The 22377-nt window shown below is 47.6% G+C and overlaps 2 protein-coding genes across 2 annotated transcripts in view; one reads left to right on the top strand and one right to left on the bottom strand.

The window, feature by feature from the left end:
- The window catches only part of LOC142254791 (DNA topoisomerase 1-like), a 291550-nt gene that overhangs the window by 196256 nt on the left and 72917 nt on the right, over positions 1-22377 (bottom strand). The window lies entirely within an intron of this gene.
- The window catches only part of MLYCD (malonyl-CoA decarboxylase), a 58606-nt gene that overhangs the window by 29926 nt on the left and 6303 nt on the right, over positions 1-22377 (top strand). The window contains exon 4 of the mRNA XM_075326088.1: positions 3333-3482. Within this exon, the coding sequence (XP_075182203.1) occupies positions 3333-3482 (150 nt within the window). The remainder of the gene's footprint in view (positions 1-3332; positions 3483-22377) is intronic.

Genomic DNA, 22377 nt, shown 5'->3' with positions numbered 1-22377 from the left:
GGATGTGAGCTCTGTGTGTCTCTACCAGTAATATAGGCTGGATGTGAGCTCTGTGTGTCTCCCAGTAATATAGGCTGGATGTGAGCTCTGTGTGTCTCTCCCAGTAATATAGGCTGGATGTGAGGTCTGTGTGTCTCTCCCAGTAATATAGGCGGGATGTGAGGTCTGCGTGTCTCTCCCAGTAATATAGGCGGGATGTGAGCTCTGCGTGTCTCTCCCAGTAATATAGGCGGGATGTGAGCTCTGCGTGTCTCTCCCAATAATATAGACTGGATGTGAGCTCTGCGTGTCTCTCCCAGTAATATAGGCTGGATGTGAGCTCTGTGTGTCCCTCCCAGTAATATAGGCTGGATGTGAGGTCTGTGTGTTCCTCCCAGTAATATAGGCTGGATGTGAGCTCTGTGTGTCCCTCCCAGTAATATAGGCTGGATGTGAGCATTGTGTGTCTCTCCCAGTAATATAGACTGGATGTGAGCTCTGCGTGTCTCTCCCAGTAATATAGGCTGGATGTGAGGTCTGTGTGTCTCCCAGTAATATAGGCTGGATGTGAGGTCTGTGTGTCTCTCCCAGTAATATAGGCTGGATGTGAGCTCTGTGTGTCTCTCCAGTAATATAGGCTGAATGTGAGCTCTGTGTGTCTCTCCCAGTAATATAGGCTGGATGTGAGCTCTGTGTGTCTCTCCCAGTAATATAGGCTGGATGTTAGCTCTATATGTCTCTCCCAGTTAATATAGGCTGGATGTGAGGTCTGTGTGTCTCTCCCAGTAATATAGGCTGGATGTGAGCTATGTGTGTCTCTCCAGTAATATAGGCTGGATGTGAGCTCTGTGTGTCTCTACCAGTAATATAGGCTGGATGTGAGCTCTGTGTGTCTCTCCCAGTAATATAGGCTGGATGTGAGCTCTGTGTGTCTCTCCCAGTAATATAGGCTGGATGTGAGCTCTGTGTGTCTCTACCAGTAAAATAGACTGGATGTGAGCCCTGTGTGTCTCTCCCAGTAATATAGGCTGGATGTGAGGTCTGTGTGTCTCTCCCAGTAATATACGCAGGATGTGAGGTCTGTGTGTCCCTCCCAGTAATATAGGCTGGATGTGAGCTCTGTGTGTCTCTCCAGTAATATAGGCTGGATGTGAGCTCTGTGTGTCTCTCCCAGTAATATAGGCTGGATGTGAGCTCTGTGTGTCTCTCCCAGTAATATAGGCTGGATGTTAGCTCTATATGTCTCTCCCAGTTAATATAGGCTGGATGTGAGGTCTGTGTGTCTCTCCCAGTAATATACGCAGGATGTGAGGTCTGTGTGTCTCTCCCAGTAATATAGGCTGGATGTGAGCTCTGTGTGTCCCTCCCAGTAATATAGGCTGGATGTGAGCTTTGTGTGTCTCTCCCAGTAATATAGGCTGGATGTGAGCTCTGTGTGTCTCTCCTAGTAATATAGGCTGGATGTGAGGTCTGTGTGTCTCTCCCAGTAATATAGGCTGGATGTGAGCTATGTGTCTCTCCCAGTAATATAGGCTGGATGTGAGCTCTGTGTCTCTCCCAGTAATATAGGCTGGATGTGAGCTCTGTGTGTCTCCCAGTAATATAGGCTGGATGTGAGGTCTGTGTGTCTCTCCCAGTAATATAGGCTGGATGTGAGCTCTGTGTGTCCCTCCCAGTAATATAGGCTGGATGTGAGGTCTGTGTGTCCCTCCCAGTAATATAGGCTGGATGTGAGCTCTGTGTGTCCCTCCCAGTAATATAGGCTGGATGTGAGCTCTGTGTGTCCCTCCCAGTAATATAGGCTGGATGTGATCTCTGTGTGTCTCTCCCAGTAATATAGGCTGGATGTGAGCTCTGTGTGTCCCTCCCAGTAATATAGGCTGGATGTGAGGTCTGTGTGTCTCTCCCAGTAATATAGGCTGGATGTGAGGTCAGTGTGTCTCTCCCAGTAATATAGGCTGGATGTGAGCTCTGTGTGTCCCTCCCAGTAATATAGGCTGGATGTGAGGTCTGTGTGTCTCTCCCAGTAATATACGCTGGATGTGAGGTATGTGTGTCTCTCCCAGTAATATAGGCTGGATGTGAGGTCAGTGTGTCCCTCCCAGTAATATAGGCTGGATGTGAGGTCTGTGTGTCTCTCCCAGTAATAGTTTTATTTTACACCAATATGACAAATGTAAAGCTCATGGAGTTATAAATGGACAAAAATAATATCAAATGGTCCGAAATGTGTCAGATTAGAAGAAAGCAGCCCTCTGAAGAGGAGGATCAGGCATTATAGATGCATTTATTTATGGCAAAGACTTCATCGTGGTAAGGAAAGGGTTTAATTGCCTGTAGTAAGATGGCCGTATGTGCTCCAATTACCCCAGCATGGTGCACGCTGATGGCGACCGCCACTCAAATCTCTTGATATAATAAGAAGCCTTTGAAAATAATGAATAGGAAAGTGTCACTAATTCGCCGAGGTGCTGACCTACACCCCTGGATGTTGGATTGAGTGAGGTGTGAGCCGACTGCGAGGACAGGGCCCGGGAACGGCTGCGTCTTATCATAATCGAGGTCACGATCCTTCACGGGGGAGAGATCAGAGGAGGCAAAACTTCACGGTGGGGACTCGCACCTGCACTGCCGATAATTGCAAAAAAATAGTCATTGCAGCGGTATACGTCCCCCGCACCGAGCAAGCGGGGGGCCATTAAATGTACATATGCCTGGGCAATTATCCACGGGGCATATGTGGCCCAAATAATGATGTGTGAATGTAGCAGTTGCCATAAATGATGGATAATGAGCTTATTTGCATCATATGCCTGATTTAAAGGGAGTGTCGGCCCCATGTAACGGTATAAACACACAGCCTTGGACGGGGTATTGCTCCTAGAAAAATCACATTTCAAACCGAAAATGTGATTATATATGCTAATTAGGTTGCTGGTGCACCCTGGGTGTGGCAAGTGTCACAAGGCACTGGTTTTCCATGTCCCCATCTCCCTCACTCAGTCTTACTTGGAATCAGTAGTATCTGCAGACCGGCCTGTGCTGTCAATCACCAGCGAGAGGGGGAGGAGACATGCAAAACCAGTGGGCGGAACAGAGTTCCGAGTCTCTTGGACACGCCCACAATGCACCGTGCAGCCTATTTTGCATATTTGATTAACGTTTTGCAGAACAGAGGCAGCAACTAGGACACAGATGTGTTTTAAAATCTTGCAAATAATGTGGTTCCGTTTCCCGGCCAGCGCTTTTTCCTCTGCTCTTTAAGGGGAAAGGGGGCAAAGCATTCTCTCCGGTGGGGATGGAGGGATCGTTGTTGGAGTATTGTCATGTACATTTTTTTTTCTTTTGCATAGACCATCGTGAAAGAGATCCCTCCGTCCGAGGCGGAGGATGAAAACAAGATCAAGTCCGCCATCTTCTACTCCATCAGCCTGACGCAGCAGGGTCTTCAAGGAGTGGAGCTGGGCAATTATCTCATCAAGAGGGTCGTGAAGGAGCTGCAGGTTGGTAAAGACTTGTGTGACTGTCCTCTGTGAGCCGAGCATCAATCATTCTACCATTCCCGGCAGCTTTACCCTCCACTGACACATTGTAACAATCCCTCTGCTGTTATCAGAGCTTAGGCTCAAATATTTTCAGCCTCTGGACATATTGTTTCCATTCTTTGAAAGCAAGTGGTGGTTTTGGAAATTGTGTTGTAGTAGATATAGAAAACCTCAGCAATTTCCATAAGGAGACTGCTCCATCTGTCTGTATCCTGCTGGGCGGGTGTGTCCAACAGTGTGATCACAAGACACCCCCTTACTTAAGGACCACTTGGTCCTTGTGTTATTTCCCCAACAATCCCCCCCGTACCCCCCACCACACGGACACTGACGGCCGCGCACGGTCTCCTCTCTGTGTAATGTTCTGTGCACTCGCGGTTGTCAAGTGTAATCCATCACCAGCGGCAGATACTGAAATGGGTAACAAAGTGGGGGCGGGTCTTTGTTAAATATGTGGGTGGGTTTTTGTCCATTTATATAATGTGGGGTGCTCTTTGTCTGAAGCGGGGGACGGGTTGTTGTCTGAAGCGGGGGACGGGTGTTTGTCTAAAGCGGGGGACGGGTGTTTGTCTAAAGCGGGGGACGGGTGTTTTGTCTAAAGCGGGGGACGGGTGTTTTTGTCTAAAGCGGGGGACGGGTTTTTTTTTTGTCTAAAGCGGGGGACGGGTTGTTTTTTTTTGTCTAAAGCGGGGGACGGGTTTTCTTTGTCTAAAGCGGGGGACGGGTTTTTTTTTGTCTAAAGCGGGGGACGGTTTTTTTTTGTCTAAAGCGGGGGACGGGTTTTTAATGTCTAAAGCGGGGGACGGTTTTTTTTTGTCTAAAGCGGGGGACGGGTTTTCTTTGTCTAAAGCGGGGGACGGGTTTTCTTTGTCTAAAGCGGGGGACGGGTTTTTTTGTCTAAAGCGGGGGACGGGTTTTTTTTGTCTAAAGCGGGGGCCAGGGTCTTTGTCTAAAGCGGGGGCCGGGTTTTTGTCTAAAGCGGGGGCCGGGTTTTTGTTTTAAGTGGGGGACGGGTCTTTATCAGAAGCTGGGGATCGGTTTTTGTCTAAAGTGGGGGGGCGCTAGTCTTTGTTTAAATCGGGGGACTTTTGCCCAAAGTGGGGGGCCGGTGCCCTTCTCTGCATAGACAATTTGGGCTTGCCTTTTCTCTGCCGTCTGTCGCACAGGATTTTAGTTCAGGGCAAACCATTTATCAGTGGCAGCTGCAATGCATGCTGGAGGGTGAGGAAGTCCCAGCACCTATAGTGCTGGCAGTAGGATGGTAACATGTTGCTGGCACGTTACAGATAACAAGAATGGGGACCGTTCTTGGACATATCAGTCTGAAATGTGCATGAAAAGCAGTTTTACCTTGTCGTGGGGGGTTATAGGGCAGCAAGACCCTGCTTTGTGTGAAAGGAGCGGTGTACTGTGTAAGTCAGACACCCCCACCCCCATTTATTTGCACTAGCGCAGCGCCTCGTATTCGGCCTCTTAGATTATGCTGCAGCTCTGGTAATGGCGTCGTATTGCTCAATAGGATGAATGGCGCCGTGAGCTTTAAATTACACCGCACCTATTTACCTGAATTCCCCGTGCTCCGGCTGCGGCGCTTTCACTTGCCTTTAGTTCATTCCCTCAATCCTCTCGGCCCTGTCCTGTAATTGCGGCGCGCCGAGCGCGTTAAGCTTGTGCGGCCCGCCTGCGGCACATCAGCTCCGCTCTGTAGACACAATGCCGCTCGCCCGGACTGATCCGCGGACATTACCCGAATACCGCAGGAATTCACGGACTAATCGCAATTCTCCTCTTGGCCATTTTTGCTCAATTACAGCCCTCGGTAAATGCAGGCGTAATCTCCGCCATTATCCTGCAAACAAAATGCCTTTGTGTTCCTCTCCGGCACATTCGCAGGGCGCAGATATTATATTTTTGTATTTGTGTTGCCTAATGTGGCCCTGATTGACGGCGGCGTAGAGTAATATCCGGCCGGGGCATCCCCGGCTGCGGCTGAGAACGGGATTTTTTCTTGCTCATTTCATATCCGCGGCTTAATATAGATTTTTGGAGACTTCTGCAAACATTTCACATCTTTTATGGGATTTTTCACATTGAGAAATCGAGCGCTAGCATTACCCTGTGATATCAGAGAGAGCCGCGTACATGGAAAGCCAAGACGCGGGCTGGGAAAAGAGAGGAGACGTCTGTTCTGAGGGTTTTTAGGGACGGGGGGGGGAGGGGAGAAGAGAAGAGGGGGGTGGGTTGTGGAATTTTGGGGGAATCTCCAATATGGCTGCACTGAACCCATTGCTATAAACATGTATGATTTCTATATGGGGAGAGGGGATGTAGCCGTTTCCAAATTGACACTAGGTACGTGGAAGTACCAAGGGAAGGGGAAGATGGTGACCCCTGACAAAACCTACCGCTGGTCCCTGGGGTCCCTCACCACCCTAGATAGGTTCCTCATCTATGTGCCGAGCAGGATACCTGACCCCGGCTTCCCTCACCACCCTAGATAGGTTCCGCACCTATGCGCCTAGCAGGATACCTGACCCTGGCTTCCCTCATTACCCTAGATAGGTTCCACACCTATGTGCCGAGCAGGATACCTGACCCTGACTTCCCTCATTACCCTAGATAGGTTCCCTACCTATGCGCCGAGCAGGATACCTGACCCTGACTTCCCTCATTACCCTAGATAGGTTCCACACCTATGTGCCGAGCAGGATACCTGACCGTGGCTTCCCTCACCACCCTAGATAGGTTCCGCACCTATGTGCCGAGCAGGATACCTGACCCTGGCTTCCCTCACCACCCTAGATAGGTTCCACACCTATGCGCCGAGCAGGATGCCTGACCCTGACTTCCCTCACCACCCTAGATAGGTTCCACACCTATGTGCCGAGCAGGATACCTGCCCCTGGCTTCCCTCACCACCCTAGATAGGTTCCGCACCTATGTGCCGAGCAGGATACCTGACCCTGGCTTCCCTCACCACCCTAGATAGGTTCCGCACCTATGTGCCGAGCAGGATTCCTGACCCTGGCTTCCCTCACCACCCTAGATAGGTTCCACACCTATGTGCCGAGCAGGATACCTGACCCTGGCTTCCCTCACCACCCTAGATAGGTTCTGCACCTATGCACCGAGCAGGATACCTGACCCTGACTTCCCTCATTACCCTAGATAGGTTCCACACCTATGTGCCGAGCAGGATACCTGACCCTAGATATCCCTAGTGCTGGACCCTAAATAGTGAACGGGTGGGATAAGCTCAGCAGCTAAATGTAAGGGAAGGGGACCCCTATGTCTAAGGAAGGGACAAATGATGACCCCCCAACCAAACCTACCACTGGTCCCTGGGGTCCCTCACCACCCTAAATAGGTTCCGCACTTATGCGCCGAGCTGGAAACCTGACCTTACGTATCCCTAGTGCTGGGCCCTAAATAGGGAACGGATGGGATGAGTTCAGCAGCTAAAAATAAGGGAAGGGGACCCCTATATCTAGGGAAGGGGAAGATGGTGACCCCTGGCCAAACCTAGTGCTGGTCCCTGGGGCCCTCCTCACCCTAGATAGGTTCTGCACCTATGCGCCGAGTAGGATACCTGACCCTTGGTATCCCTAGTGCTGGACCCTAAATAGGAAAAGGGTGGGATGAGCTCAGCAGCTAAAGGTAAGGGAAGGGGGCCCCTGTATCTAGGGAAGGAGGAGATGGTGACCCCTGACCAAGCCTACTGCTGGTCCCTCACCACCGTAGATAGGTTCTGCACCTATGCGCTGAGCTGGATACCTGATCCTTGGAATCCCTAGTGCTAGAAGATACAAGGAGGACACACAGGGGAAAATGCATGAACTACTTATCTGCAGATGACTCAGGTAGAAGTTCTGCAAAGTTTTCAGCAAACGATATCACAAATGAGTACAAGTCACCTGCTTGCATCCAGTGCTTGAATGAACTGAAAAATATCACCAGCATCAGTCCAGGGAAGGAAGGGGTATTTAAGCACCAAGATAATGCTGATGATCAGCAGCTGGATGGAAGGTGAGCTCCTGCTGGGTCCACAAGTAGGAGATAAACCAGCAGCAAAGCTACCTATATCAATGAATACTGACAGCAGGAAGAATGGAATGTCAGGGAGCATTCTGCGCAGCCAGATACTGTGACCTTCTATGGCCAGAAACCACAGGACTGTCACCTGTGACACAAACACCCCCCTAGTGCCAGATTATTTATTGGGAACAAAAAGATTGGGCATATTGAAATCCAACAGCTCTGCTCTATCCTTTTTCTTTTGCCATGTCCCATCTGCCACAGATTCTGATCCTTGGTGTGCGGGGCGTTAGGGTGGCGGTTCCCTTTCAGAAAATACTGGTCCCTGTACAAAAAAACAAACAAACTGTGTTCCACTGCTGCTCCTGGTTTCTGATATTGTCTTCATTGTTGACATCACTGCAGCTAATCAGTGATGTCGGCGACTCTGATCGGAGTGCCCAATCTGCACAGGCAGAGCCGCTGAGGTCGATGTCAGCCACTCTGATTTGCGCAGGCGGAGGCCGGCGACGTCCGATCTGCGGAGGCCGGCGACGTCCGATCTGCGGAGGCCGGCGACGTCCGATCTGCGGAGGCCGGCGACGTCCGATCTGCGGAGGCCGGCGACGTCCGATCTGCGCAGGCCGGCGACGTCCGATCTGCGCAGGCTGAGGAGTATGGTTTGTTTTTTTTGTGTGCAGAGAACCATCCCGCAGAATATAGCGCTACTTGGTCGCTCTATAGCGGCACAATAGATTGTCACCTTTTCCTTCCGTTCCATGTAACGTCTTGTGGTCTCGGCACGCGCCGGTCACCTTCTTCTTTTATTCTTCACAGCCGCCGAACTTTAAAGCAGGGTGGAAAAAAAAAGATAAAAAGAGCGAGGTCAGGGACTGTCGAGAGACGATCTGAGGAAGGAAATCTAATTTTCGGAGACTTTTTCACCTCTCGTGTAAGAGGATTTCACTTCTCCGCTCGCACACGGCGTTCTTTTTCGGTCAGCGTTATCGAATGAATGATCCCGGCCCCCCCAATACGAATGTGATTGTTGATAAGAGACTTTCGCCCGTCCACGGACAATCCGCCTCGTTCTTATCTTCTCAGCGCAGGATACGAGGGTTTCCAAATCTGGCCGCTTTATGAAAGCTTTTTATGGCGGCACAATCACAAGTTATTACTTCCACCTTCTCCTTTTAATCCAATTTTGACAATAACCATTTTTATTACATTTTTTCTTTTCTTTTATAATGTGGTCTTATAGAGGGTCCACCCTTGTTTTGGATCACTGCCTCTCCTACTCCTTACACCCCCCCCCAGCCATTTATGATTTTTTGGCCTTCTCCGCTCTATGGCAGACTCCTACTTGGGTTTGCATTGAGCATCGCGATATCTGCAGCCAAGTGTGCGTCCCCCCCCCCTGGATGAACGTTTCGATGTTGCCACAAGGATAGAGTAGAGAAATCGAAATCCCGTCAATATTTGGTGACCACCATCACTTCTTCTACATACATATTATTGAAGACCTTGGCAGGAGATTGTGCCAAACATCTTGGAGAACTGACCCCTGATCTTCTGAGTATGAGAATTGCCCAAAGAAATCCTTTGGTCTAGTCATTAGATCCCAGACAGACGGGATGATATCAGGACAGGGCAACGTGATGGGCAAAGTTCTGCTGAGAAACCTTGTGACATCATGTGGATGTGGTACCTAACATTGTACAGGGCAATTACTACTTCCCCATCCATTCAGTTATGGCGGCTTCTCCCTCTGCTGGAAGATGCGACCACCACTTTGCAAAACTGCTCAGGAATGGTGGAGGAACAAGGGATGAAAATCAAGGTCTCCAAAGTCCCCAAATCCAATCGATCATCTGTAGATGCGCTGGAGAAAAAAGTCTGATCCACGGAGGTTGCACCGAGCAACGCAGAGTATCTCCTACTAGCGTTCTGGTGCCAGATACCACAGGACAACATCGGAGGTCCGTGGTTCAGAGACAGGGACCTACACAATGTTGGGCAGGTGGTCTGAGAATGTGTAAACCTATTATCATACCGTACCGTATCGTTACCGTAGACCTCATATTTATCACTTCTGTGCTAAACCCCAAAAACTATGTTGTACCATCGTGGTTTGTGCAAACACGAGGAGGGACAGATGTGAATCCAGGCTCTTGGGCAAAAAAAAGGGGCACTTACTGACTTCAGGGATGGCTAATCCATGCCTCCCATCCATCCTCCCCATCCATCCATCCAACCAACCAACCATCCCCTCCCCATCCATCCATCTTCCCCATCCATCCATCTTCCCCATCCATCCATCTTCCCCATCCATCCATCTTCCCCATCCATCCATCTTCCCCATCCATCCATCTTCCCCATCCATCCATCTTCCCCATCCATCCATCTTCCCCATCCATCCATCCTCCTCATCCATCCATCCTCCCCATCCATCCATCCTCCCCATCCATCCATCTTCCCCATCCATCCATCTTCCCCATCCATCCATCTTCCCCATCCATCCATCCTCCCCATCCATCCATCCTCCCCATCCATCCATCCTCCCCATCCATCCTCCCCATCCATCCATCCTCCCCATCCATCCTCCCCATCCATCCATCCTCCCCATCCATCCATCCTCCCCATCCATCCATCCTCCCCATCCATCCATCCTCCCCATCCATCCATCCTCCCCATCCATCCATCCTCCCCATCCATCCATCCTCCCCATCCATCCATCCTCCCCATCCATCCATCCTCCCCATCCATCCATCTATCCTCCCCATCCATCTATCCTCCCCATCCATCTATCCTCCCCATCCATCCATCATCCCCATCCATCCTCCCCATCCATCCATCCATCCATCCATCCATCCTCCCCATCCATCCATCCATCCATCCTCCCCATCCATCCATCCTCCCCATCCATCCTCCCCATCCATCCATCCTCCCCATCCATCCATCCTCCCCATCCATCCATCCTCCCCATCCATCCATCCTCCCCATCCATCCATCCTCCCCATCCATCCATCCTCCCCATCCATCCATCCTCCCCATCCATCCATCCTCCCCATCCATCCATCCTCCCCATCCATCCATCTATCCTCCCCATCCATCCATCTATCCTCCCCATCCATCTATCCTCCCCATCCATCCATCATCCCCATCCATCCTCCCCGTCCATCCATCCATCCATCCATCCATCCATCCTCCCCATCCATCCATCCATCCATCCTCCCCATCCATCCATCCTCCCCATCCATCCATCCTCCCCATCCATCCATCCTCCCCATCCAGCCATCCATCCATCCCATCCATCCCTCCTCCCCATCCATCCCTCCTCCCCATCCATCCCTCCTCCCCATCCATCCCTCCTCCCCATCCATCCCTCCTCCCCATCCATCCACCCCCCATCTACATCCATCCATCCATTCATCCCATCCATCCATTCATCCCATCCATCCATCCATCCATTCATTCATCCCATCCATCCATTCATCCCATCCATCCATCCATCCATTCATTCATCCCATCCATCCATTCATCCATCCATTCATCCCATCCATCCATTCATCCATCCATCCCATCCATCCATTCATCCCATCCATCCATTCATCCCATCCATCCATCCCTCCATCCATCCCATCCATCCTTCCATCCATCCCTCCATCCATCCCATCCATCCCATCCCAACCATTCATCCATATTAAAATCGAGCATCTGCCATCTGGTAAAAGTCAGTTTACTCCTTAGAAGGTGGGCAGGTTTGGGCAATATTCATCTCAAGAACCATCCCTCCATTCTTGAGAATATTGACGAGTTATATTGCAAAGTTGCTTTTTACACAAGGAGGACGTCTTCACCGGAGCTTTGGGACAATTTTGCACACTTTTTTTGTGGGACCATGGCTCCTTTAGAGATGATTGGTCAGTACAGGCGTTGCTCGCCCCATAGTCCAGATCTCAGTGAATAGTCCGCTAGCGTGGAGCCCCATTGATTCCAGACCATGAGATATTTGCCAGCGAGAGGGTTAATGCATTTTTCCCTTTTTTAGTTCCCGCTGGTGAAAAGTAATCTAGCGCTGACATTTGCGGTTGTCAGTGCCACTTGAACATCAAAGGCCGCTTCTGCTGTCATTTCTTTGTGGGCTCGATAAGTTATTTAGTGCCTGTGATGTGCCTTTCTGTCTTGCTTAGTAACTGCCTCGGATCTGCAAAAGGCTTTTGTGCGCGGCGCCGGCTGACTGAAAGGCTTTTTAGCGGGGAGAACGGAGGGGAGTCACGCGGAGGCTCACGCCGTGCCATGTTCTGCCGTATTTAAAGGGACGGTCTTCTATCTCCGGCTAACAGCTGTGTAACATTAGCAGATGTGACAGGCGCCATACGACCCCCCTTTTTGAAGCTGATGAGTTTCCAGGTGAGATAAATGCATCGGATGGGTTTATTTTTTATTATTTTTTGTGATTGATGTTTCACGCCGGCGACTGCAATAAGAGTCGCGTGAAAAGAGATTTGTTTTTACACCGTTTTGTCAGGCCGAGCAATTATGCAAATTGGGATGTGGAAGGGATCCTAATGGGCTTACAGTCAAGGTGAATGAATGGCGACGGCGTGGCTTCGGTCCAAGGCAGCCGGCAGGTAATAGGATCCGTTTTGGGTGGAAATAGGACATTAGATTACTGGCTCATTGACCGCAGGGCCTATTGCAATCAATGGTGGTCAGATTGCTGGGACCCTCACCGATCGGCACAATGGCGGTATGGACGGAAAGGCTCGGCCACCACGCTATCCTTTCCCTTGGCTCTTTCTGACACATGGTACTCCTGTCCGGCATCCAACTTGTCGCTCCGTTTCGTTCTGCCCCATCACAGATGACTGTTTCCATTCCGCTCTTCAATGCGGATCCAAACAGTCGAACCTCCAAAGTCAATAAGTTATCACTGGACAATCCCTTTAAAGGTTTTTAGAGGGCTGATTTCTGGGCGGGTTGTCATTCAAGGATGGTCTGTGTCCTCTCGATCGATCTCAGCAGTTAACTTCCATCAATGGAATGTAGATTTGTCCCTTTGCCATCAGATCCTCTTTAGTTGCTTGTGGTTCAAGGGTAATTCTATAGAAACCCTCCAAAAATATGTGATCCATTGAATTGTCACCTGGAAAAATCTTTAGTGGACCGGACATGATATAAGTTTTTTCTTTAGGTGACTGAATACTATTTTTGCCAATATTATTTTAAATATTGGCAAAAAAAAAAAAAAAAAAAATATATATATATATATATATATATATATATATATATATATATATATATATATATATATATATATATATATATATATATATATTATATTCTATATTTTTCACCAGTTGCTTTCATCAGCCACCTCGATTTCTAATTTTCAGTTGTCTCTGAGCAAGTGGGTGCAGTCAAGCTTTTATAATATTTCCCTTGCTCAGCACACATGAGGAATCCATGCTTTCCTGTACCTATGTAGTTTTACGGGAGAAGCAGCAGCAGCAGCATGGAGGACATTATACAACAGTACTAGCCTTGTGTGGCTGTGAGTCCAGCACTGGGATGAGATGACACACTTACTAGAAAATAGCAGCAAATTGGCTCTTTCCTGCCTTTTCCCTTTTCCCTCTTCCCTTTTCCCGCTTACCTTTTCCCTCTTACCTTTTCCCTCTTACCTTTTCCCTCTTACCTTTTCGCTCTTACCTTTTCCCTCTTACCTTTTCCCTCTTACCTTTTCCCTCTTACCTTTTCCCTCTTACCTTTTCCCTCTTACCTTTTTCCCGCTTACCTTTTCCCGCTTACCTTTTCTCGCTTACCTTTTCTCGCTTACCTTTTCCCGCTTACCTTTCCCTCTTACCTTTTCCCTCTTACCTTTTCCCTCTTACCTTTTCCCTCTTACCTTTTCCCTCTTACCTTTTCCCTCTTACCTTTTCCCGCTTACCTTTTCCCGCTTACCTTTTCCCGCTTACCTTTTCCCGCTTACCTTTTCCCTCTTACCTTTTCCCTCTTACCTTTTCCCTCTTACCTTTTCCCTCTTACATTTTCCCGCTTACCTTTTCCCGCTTACCTTTTCCCGCTTACCTTTTCTCGCTTACCTTTTCCCGCTTACCTTTTCCCGCTTACCTTTTCCCGCTTACCTTTTCCCGCTTACCTTTTCCCGCTTACCTTTTCCCGCTTACCTTTTCTCGCTTACCTTTTCCCACATTCCTTTTCCCGCTTACCTTTTCTCGCTTACCTTTTCCCGCTTACCTTTTCTCGCTTACCTTTCCCTCTTACCTTTTTCACTTTTCCCTCTTCCTTCCTGGCCAGGAAAACTCCTGGCCTTTTTTCCCCCCTCCTGGCCTTTTTTCCCCCCTCCTGGCCTTTTTTCCCCCCTCCTGGCCTTTTTCCCCCCCTCCTGGCCTTTTCCCCCCCCTCCTGGCCTTTTTTCCCCCCTCCTGGCCTTTCCCCCCCCCTCCTGGCCTTTTTCCCCCCCTCCTGGCCTTTTTCCCCCCCTCCTGGCCTTTTTCCCCCCCTCCTGGCCTTTTTCCCCCCCTCCTGGCCTTTTCCCCCCCCTCCTGGCCTTTTTCCCCCCCTCCTGGCCTTTTTCCCCCCCTCCTGGCCTTTTTTCCCCCCTCCTGGCCTTTGCATATACGTTCTGGAGGCAGGGAAAGGTGGCTCATAAGTGGAGGCAGAAGCATATTTCAAAGTTTCCTTGTTGTAGAGGACCACATTTGTGACTTCTGTATAGGAACATCATATTCTCTACCTCTATAATACGGTGTGTGTATATGTAATATAATATAGTGTATGTATATGGGTTTTTTTTTCCCTCAATAACATTATTGGGGGACACAGAACCATGGGTTAGGTTGCCGCCACCTGGTGGCAGACACTAGTATTCTATGAATTAAAAAAATTGTCTCCTCTCCTGCAGACTGTCCCTTGCCTGCTAGCCCCTGACGTCCTCAGTTGTTTGTAGTGTGAGTTGGAGGAAGGATCTGTATCTGACCTGTAGTTGATGCCAGCTCCTCACTTTGCTTTTCTTTGTCAGATAGGTTCCCGGTGGCAGGGTGTGACCGTACTTTTAATAAACTGTTATAATTCATTATTCTTTTCTTTTTTACTACTTTCTTACAAAACGGAGGCAGGCAGTGATTAGCAACCAAGGTACAGTCCCCTGGGAGGAGCCAATTTTTTATTCTGTGTAATACCAGCGCCCGCCTCCAGGTGGCAGCAGACTATATATCATTTTTTCATGCAGCGTATACATAAGTTATAGTGCTTTTGCAGCGGCGGGAGCGTGATTTCTCTGGGCAGCGAGCAGAGCGTGTTGTTTGCTCTCCACCCTCGGCGGACTATTCATTATTCTTTACTACTAACACCTTTTTATCATTTGTGACAATACCCGACCTTGTGCTTTCTGTGTTTTCGCGTGCTCAGCTAATACGAGACGTGACATATTCCTGGGCCGGGGGGGTACAGGAGCGCCTGCAGTCAGGCCTCGCTGGGAGACACTTTTAATGGTGCTTGGTTTTTCGACAAGCCGCTATATTTTTTGGAATCCGCCGGAAAACCTTGTCAACACTTGCGCTTTGCTGGCCGGAGAGCCGCGCTTACCCTAGCGTGTCTGTCCCTCGTGCCAGGGAAGAAGTGTAACACCGAGGCGTATATCAAACATGGGACACAGTCGCTGGTTTTTACACCCGCTGGACGCGTCCTCTTCATTATCCCCAGCTGCAGAGTTTTCCGGGAGGGCGACTGTGTGCCGAGCCACGGTGCCGAAAAATGGAAAAAAAACAACAAAAACCGGAAAAATAGGACAAATATTACAGTTAAACTAAATGTAATACATAGAATTTTAGTCAGTTACTATAGTTTTTGCATAAATGCTCTAATCGCCTCCAGAGCTGCATTCAGAATTCTGCTATTGTAGCTATTGTATGTTTTTTACATTAATGCTCTAATCTCCTCCAGAGCTACATTCAGAATTCTGCTATGCTATGTTTTTTACATTAATGCCCTAATCCCCTCCAGAGCTGCATTCAGAATTCTGCTATTGTATGTTTTTGTATTAATGTCCTAATCTCCTCCAGAGCTGCATTCAGAATTCTGCTATGCTATATTTTTTTACATTAATGCCCTAATCCCCTCCAAAGCTGCATTCAGAATTCTGCTATGCTATGTGTTTACATTAATGCCCTAAACCCCTCCAGAGCTGCATTCAGAATTCTGCTATCGTATGTTTTTGTATTAATGTTCTAATCCCCTCCAGAGCTGCATTCAGAATTCTGCTATTGTATGTTTTTGTATTAATGTTCTAATCCCCTCCAGAGCTGCATTCAGAATTCTGCTATTGTATGTTTTTGTATTAATGTTCTAATCCCCTCCAGAGCTGCATTGAGAATTATGCTATGCTATGTTTTTTTGCATGAATGCTCTAATCCCCTCCAGAGCTGCATTCAGAATTCTGCTATTGTATGTTTTTGTATTAATGTTCTAATCCCCTCCAGAGCTGCATTCAGAATTCTGCTATTGTATGTTTTTGTATTAATGTTCTAATCCCCTCCAGAGCTGCATTCAGAATTCTGCTATTGTATGTTTTTGTATTAATGTTCTAATCCCCTCCAGAGCTGCATTGAGAATTATGCTATGCTATGTTTTTTTGCATGAATGCTCTAATCCCCTCCAGAGCTGCATTCAGAATTCTGCTATGTTTTTTGTATTAATGTCTTAATCCCCTCCAGAGCTGCATTCAGAATTCTGCTATTGTATGTTTTTGTATTAATTTTCTAATCCCCTCCAGAGCTGCATTGAGAATTAAGCTATGCTATGTTTTTTTGCATGAATGCTCTAATCCCCTCCAGAGCTGCATTCAGAATTCTGCTATTTTCATTAATGTCTCTGTTGCCTTTTGCCACTTCTTTGTTTCTGCATTATCCATTAAAGCCACTGTTCTGCCCCCAATCCTAAATATATTTGCTATTACTGGTTTGGTGCCTTCCTTTCTGCCCTCTATCGTTGGTTCCTTTTCTTCTTTTCCCCCCAAAAATGGCTGGAGCACAGGCACGGGTAACGCTGTGGAAAGTCTGAATCGCACCTTTGCAGGATTACTGTTGGTGTAAGATGGACCTGGACCGATGGAGAAAATGCAACAGAGGGGCGATTCAGACTTTCCACCATTAAGATAGAGCATAAGTTGCTGATTGGTGGGTGTCTGACCATTGGGACCCCCAACTGGGCTCATTCATTGTCTATGGAACCGGCAGTCCAATAGACAATGAATGGAGCAGATATCAAACATGCGATCCTCCTCTCCATTCAAGACTGTGCTTTATGCGGCCCCATTGACAGGGGGTTGGTTTGACCACAAGAATGGGTTTTTTCCCCAAAAAACCCAAGTTATCGCCTTTTTATAACTGACAATCCTTGTTTTAGAGGGGCTTGCCCAAAATTACAAGCAGTGATCCCGAGATTGAGGCTCTTAATAGCCCCCAGTCTTGACGGGAGAAGAGGTGCACATGCTCGATCTCCTCTCCATTAATTGATGGACAAGTCAAGGTCAGTGCAGTGTATTTTCCGGCAGTCCCATAGACAATGAATGGAGCGAATATCAAGCATGGTTTATTCTTCTACTCCAGTCCCTTCAAGAGCTGCATTCACAATTCTTCTCCCGGTCTCGCTGCTGCCCCCTACAGCTTTAGTGGCAATATAGGTGGATTGTAGGAGGTGTAATTGTATCTTATGAGTCTTCCTTCTTTGTGCATCATCTTGTCTTCTGTGCTATTAGGATAGAAAAGCCTGATAGTAATGTGCTCCGCGCGGCGTAATGGCTGTCCGCGTACAGTCACCGGTGACGGGAACGTGTAGCTGAAGTGCGCAGGAGAGGGACAGTGCTCTCCTCAAGATGCCAAGTTACATTATTCTGTTCTATTACTGGAATCGCAGAACACTTACAGGTGTATAAAAGTGTCTAGTGTTCACTGAGAAGCTCAAGAAACCCCAAAAATACTCAGCAGAGGAATATATCCAAAGAGAGCAGTATTATAGCAGTTATATTCTCTGTACATAGGGGGCAGTATTATAGTAATGTTCTTGTATATAGGGGGCAGTATTATAGTAGTTATATTCTTGTACATGGGGGCAGTATTATAGTAGTTATATTCTTGTACATAGGGGCAGTATTATAGTAGTTATATTCTTGTACATAGGGGCAGTATTATAGTAGTTATATTCTTATACATAGGGGCAGTATTATAGTAGTTATAGTCTTGCACATAGGGGCAGTATTATAGTAGTTATATTCTTGTACATAGGGGCAGTATTATAGTAGTTATAATCTTGTACATAGGGGCAGTATTATAGTAGTTATATTCTTGTACATAGGGGCAGTATTATAGTAGTTATAATCTTGTACATAGGGGCAGTATTATAGTAGTTATATTCTTGTACATAGGGGCAGTATTATAGTAGTTATAATCTTGTACATAGGGGCAGTATTATAGTAGTTATAATCTTGTACATAGGGGGCAGTATTATAGTAGTTATATTCTTGTACATAGGGGGCAGTATTATAGTAGTTATATTCTTGTACATAGGAGCAGTATTATAGTAGTTATATTCTTGTACATAGGGGGCAGTATTATAGTAGTTATATTCTTGTACATAGGGGGCAGTATTATAGTAGTTATATTCTTGTACATAGGAGGCAGTATTATAATAGTTATATTCTTGTACATAGGGGGCAGTATTATAGTAGTTATATTCTTGTACATAGGAGCAGTATTATAGTAGTTATATTGTTGTACATAGGAGCAGTATTATAGTAGTTATATTCTTGTACATAGGGGGCAGTATTATAGTAGTTATATTCTTGTACAGAGGGGCAGTATTATAGTAGTTATATTCTTGTACATAGGGGCAGTATTATAGTAGTTATAATCTTGTACATAGGGGGCAGTATTATAGTAGTTATATTCTTGTACATGGGGGCAGTATTATAGTAGTTATATTCTTGTACATAGGGGCAGTATTATAGTAGTTATAGTCTTATACATAGGGGCAGTATTATAGTAGTTATAGTCTTGCACATAGGGGCAGTATTATAGTAGTTATATTCTTGTACATAGGGGCAGTATTATAGTAGTTATAATCTTGTACATAGGGGGCAGTATTATAGTAGTTATATTCTTGTACATAGGGGGCAGTATTATAGTAGTTATATTCTTGTACATAGGGGCAGTATTATAGTAGTTATAATCTTGTACATAGGGGGCAGTATTATAGTAGTTATAATCTTGTACATAGGGGGCAGTATTATAGTAGTTATATTCTTGTACATAGGGGCAGTATTATAGTAGTTATATTCTTGTACATAGGGGGCAGTATTATAGTAGTTATATTCTTGTACATAGGAGCAGTATTATAGTAGTTATATTGTTGTACATAGGAGCAGTATTATAGTAGTTATATTCTTGTACAGAGGGGCAGTATTATAGTAGTTATATTCTTGTACATAGGAGCAGTATTATAGTAGTTATATTCTTGTCCATACGGGCAGTATTATAGTAGTTATATTCTTGTAATAGGGGCAGTATTATAGTAGTTATATTCTTGTCCATAGGGGCAGTATTATAGTAGTTATAGTCTTGTACATAGGGGCAGTATTATAGTAGTTATTTTCTTGTACATAGGGGGCAGTACTTTACTGAAACTCAATTGTAAAAATGACTTTTAGCCCCATTTACATGAATTTAAGTAATAAAAAATAAAATGACCCAAAAGGGGTGGACAAGTCCTTTAATCCATTCAGTAGCATAAAAAATGTTTCCATGTGAAATATTGTATTTATTTGTGATTCTAGATATTCTCAGAATACACAGTTGAGATGTTTCCGGTTTTCCTCGCTGGTTTCCAGTTTTGCGGCCGTCATGGTCTCCCTCATAATAAGCAGAATCACACACAGATTGGACAGATAGACGTTTCCGTCTCATACAGTTTAATGCAAACATTTGCGTCCTGTAATGTAGGCTGAGGATCTCGCTGTTCCGTGTAATGGCAGCACCTGCTCTGCTCCGCGCCATCGTTAGTGACTTGGCGCGGTTTTCGGTTTGTGCCGATTTCCAGGGCAGCTGAACCTAAAGCGGCAAAGCAAGAAAGCGGGATCATTATAACGTTATATGGATTGGCAAGACATTAGCTCAGCGAGAAACCGCCTCCATCGATTAACTCCAGCGCTTTCCCTTTGATTTGGCACCGGGTTCCTGATTCCTGCACTTCCCTCTATCGCTCTCTCCTGGGTGTGTGTACATTTACCAGACTTCAGGTTGAAGCAGTCGTTTGGCCAATGTTTTATTAAAGGGATAATATATTCAAACAGTTAGTGTTCAGTGACCACTTAGTATGCGACAGCGCTGGGTTAGTGCAGAGAGCGAGATCCTGCACTTTCACCTGGAGAGGGACCACGGTGGATTATAGGATCTCGCCAACACATATCCAGAATTTCGGGCCTGATTTTTGTTTGAAATTTGGGCCCTTTCGGAAGTGAGTTAGTGTTACTTTTGCTTAGGGGTTTGATTTGCTATGCAAAATTTCGAGCCAACGGCCCTTTTGTTCCTAAAGTGCAGTAATTTGCAAATGCAACTGATTTCGGTTGTGCAAAAGTGACGTCAGTGTGTCAGGGACCAGGTATGGACTGTGATGCACTGACTGGCCAGGAGTTTCTTGACCCAAACTTTGAGGTTGTTGAGACCGGTTTTGGGCCGCCCCCGGGCCGGTTTTGGGCCGCCCCCGGGCCGGTTTTGGGCCGCCCCCGGGCCGGTTTTGGGCCGCCCCCGGGCCGGTTTTGGGCCGCCCCCGGGCCGGTTTTGGGCCGCCCCCGGGCCGGTTTTGGGCCGCCCCCGGGCCGGTTTTGGGCCGCCCCCGGGCCGGTTTTGGGCCGCCCCCGGGCCGGTTTTGGGCCGCCCCCGGGCCGGTTTTGGGCCGCCCCCGGGCCGGTTTTGGGCCGCCCCCGGGCCGGTTTTGGGCCGCCCCCGGGCCGGTTTTGGGCCGCCCCCGGGCCGGTTTTGGGCCGCCCCCGGGCCGGTTTTGGGCCGCCCCCGGGCCGGTTTTGGGCCGCCCCCGGGCCGGTTTTGGGCCGCCCCCGGGCCGGTTTTGGGCCGCCCCCGGGCCGGTTTTGGGCCGCCCCCGGGCCGGTTTTGGGCCGCCCCCGGGCCGGTTTTGGGCCGCCCCCGGGCCTGATCCGTGCATCACAAATGTTTGAATGTGGCCTTAAAGCTGTATTCCTGCTTTGGACTTTTTTTTTTACATTTTTGGGGTCCTATGCTTGATCTGGGGTTTAGGAATTACATAATAAGGTAGGTGGATGGAAAGGAGAGAGAAGAGTAAACAATCCCAAACTGGATCCATCGATCAGGCATTGATGACATGTCTGGTGGATACTACATTATCCAAAATGGATATTTCCCTTTAAATCCGAGTGCTTCGATTACAGCTGATATTTTAGACTAGAACTTTTTTTATTAAGGCCAATGAGGGCAAACTACTGCTGTAAAAAAAAAAAATAAAAAACAAAAAATCACATTTGCAAATTGGTCGGTGACATTTGCAAAGTTTATTTAATTGAGAACTCCACAGTGAACCTGGATGGAAATGTTTTAAAAGCTAAGTAGTATCCATGGTGACGGCTGGACTGATATAATAAGTTAAGTGTAATGTACCCATCCATACCTATTAGTCCCTGCCACGAGAATGATTAATGACTGGTCTGATGAAAGCATGTTTTCTTCTTACTGACGGTTATTAGGGATTTAATGAAAACACGGTAGACGGCTGAGCGGAGGCCGGACACACGCAGAACGCGGCTTTATAGGTGGATCAGGACCCTGAATTAGTCCCCAACCCACCAGAAATGCAGCAAAATTCTGCAGAATCTAAAAAGATTGGCTGCAGCGGTGAGATTGGAGGCGTCCATGGGACTCGCTCTACTCCAAGAGTACCGGCACTTGCTCAATTTCCGCAAATGGGAAATAGAGTAAAGTCGTCTGAAATGTTAAAGGTTTGGATTTTTTGGAGAACCCCCTTTTGGGAACCTGGTCCGGAGCCCAGAGAGCCTCCTCCTACCTGTGGCGTCCCCGATGTAAGTTTCGCCAGGGATGTTATCATATCAGAGCAAGTTCTCACAGCTCTGGGAGTTGTGGACTAGTGTCTCACACTCCTCTTCCTTACCGGCGCCCTTCCTTGCGGTGGCAGAACTTACGTGGGGTTGTGACATCACGCGAGTCCCGAGTTCAGGCCCTTTTCTCGCATTCGGACCAAACGAGCAGTCAACAGGAAGTGAGTGGCAGCCGCAGCACTGACTTCCTGTTGATTAAGTCGTTTGGTCTGAAGGTGGGGAGACAGAGGCCTGTGCTGATTGGATGTGGGACTAGTGTGATGTCACAACGCCGCTGGAATGGTAGGGGAAGTATAGGCTCTATTATTTTACCCGGGGCAAATGTAGAATCAGAAGGGATTGCCCCAGTAGTGGAGAACACCTTTAACTGAGATGGAAACATCCCTTTATCTTTTTATTTGGACAGTAACGCTCCAGCCCACCATGGAGCATAGAACTGAACTTCAAGTGTTGTATTTTAAAGGGGTTCACCGCGCCGAGTTTCTGCTCTGCTGGTGGTTAATGAGCTTCTGATGACGCACAGTCTGAAGCAGAGGCATGCTCCAAAATGTGCTCTTTCCCAAGCTCCTAGCAGAGGTAGCATGGGAAAAGCGCACGGGTACTGAAGCTGGTTGGAACTGCAAGCCTGCCCCCGACGCGCCTCGCCCTGCCCGTTTCATCCTCCCCTACCCCCCC

Source organism: Anomaloglossus baeobatrachus, chromosome 10, assembly GCF_048569485.1.
Source record: "Anomaloglossus baeobatrachus isolate aAnoBae1 chromosome 10, aAnoBae1.hap1, whole genome shotgun sequence".
Taxonomy (NCBI): Eukaryota; Metazoa; Chordata; class Amphibia; order Anura; family Aromobatidae; genus Anomaloglossus; species Anomaloglossus baeobatrachus.
This window is presented reverse-complemented; position numbering and strand designations above follow the sequence as displayed.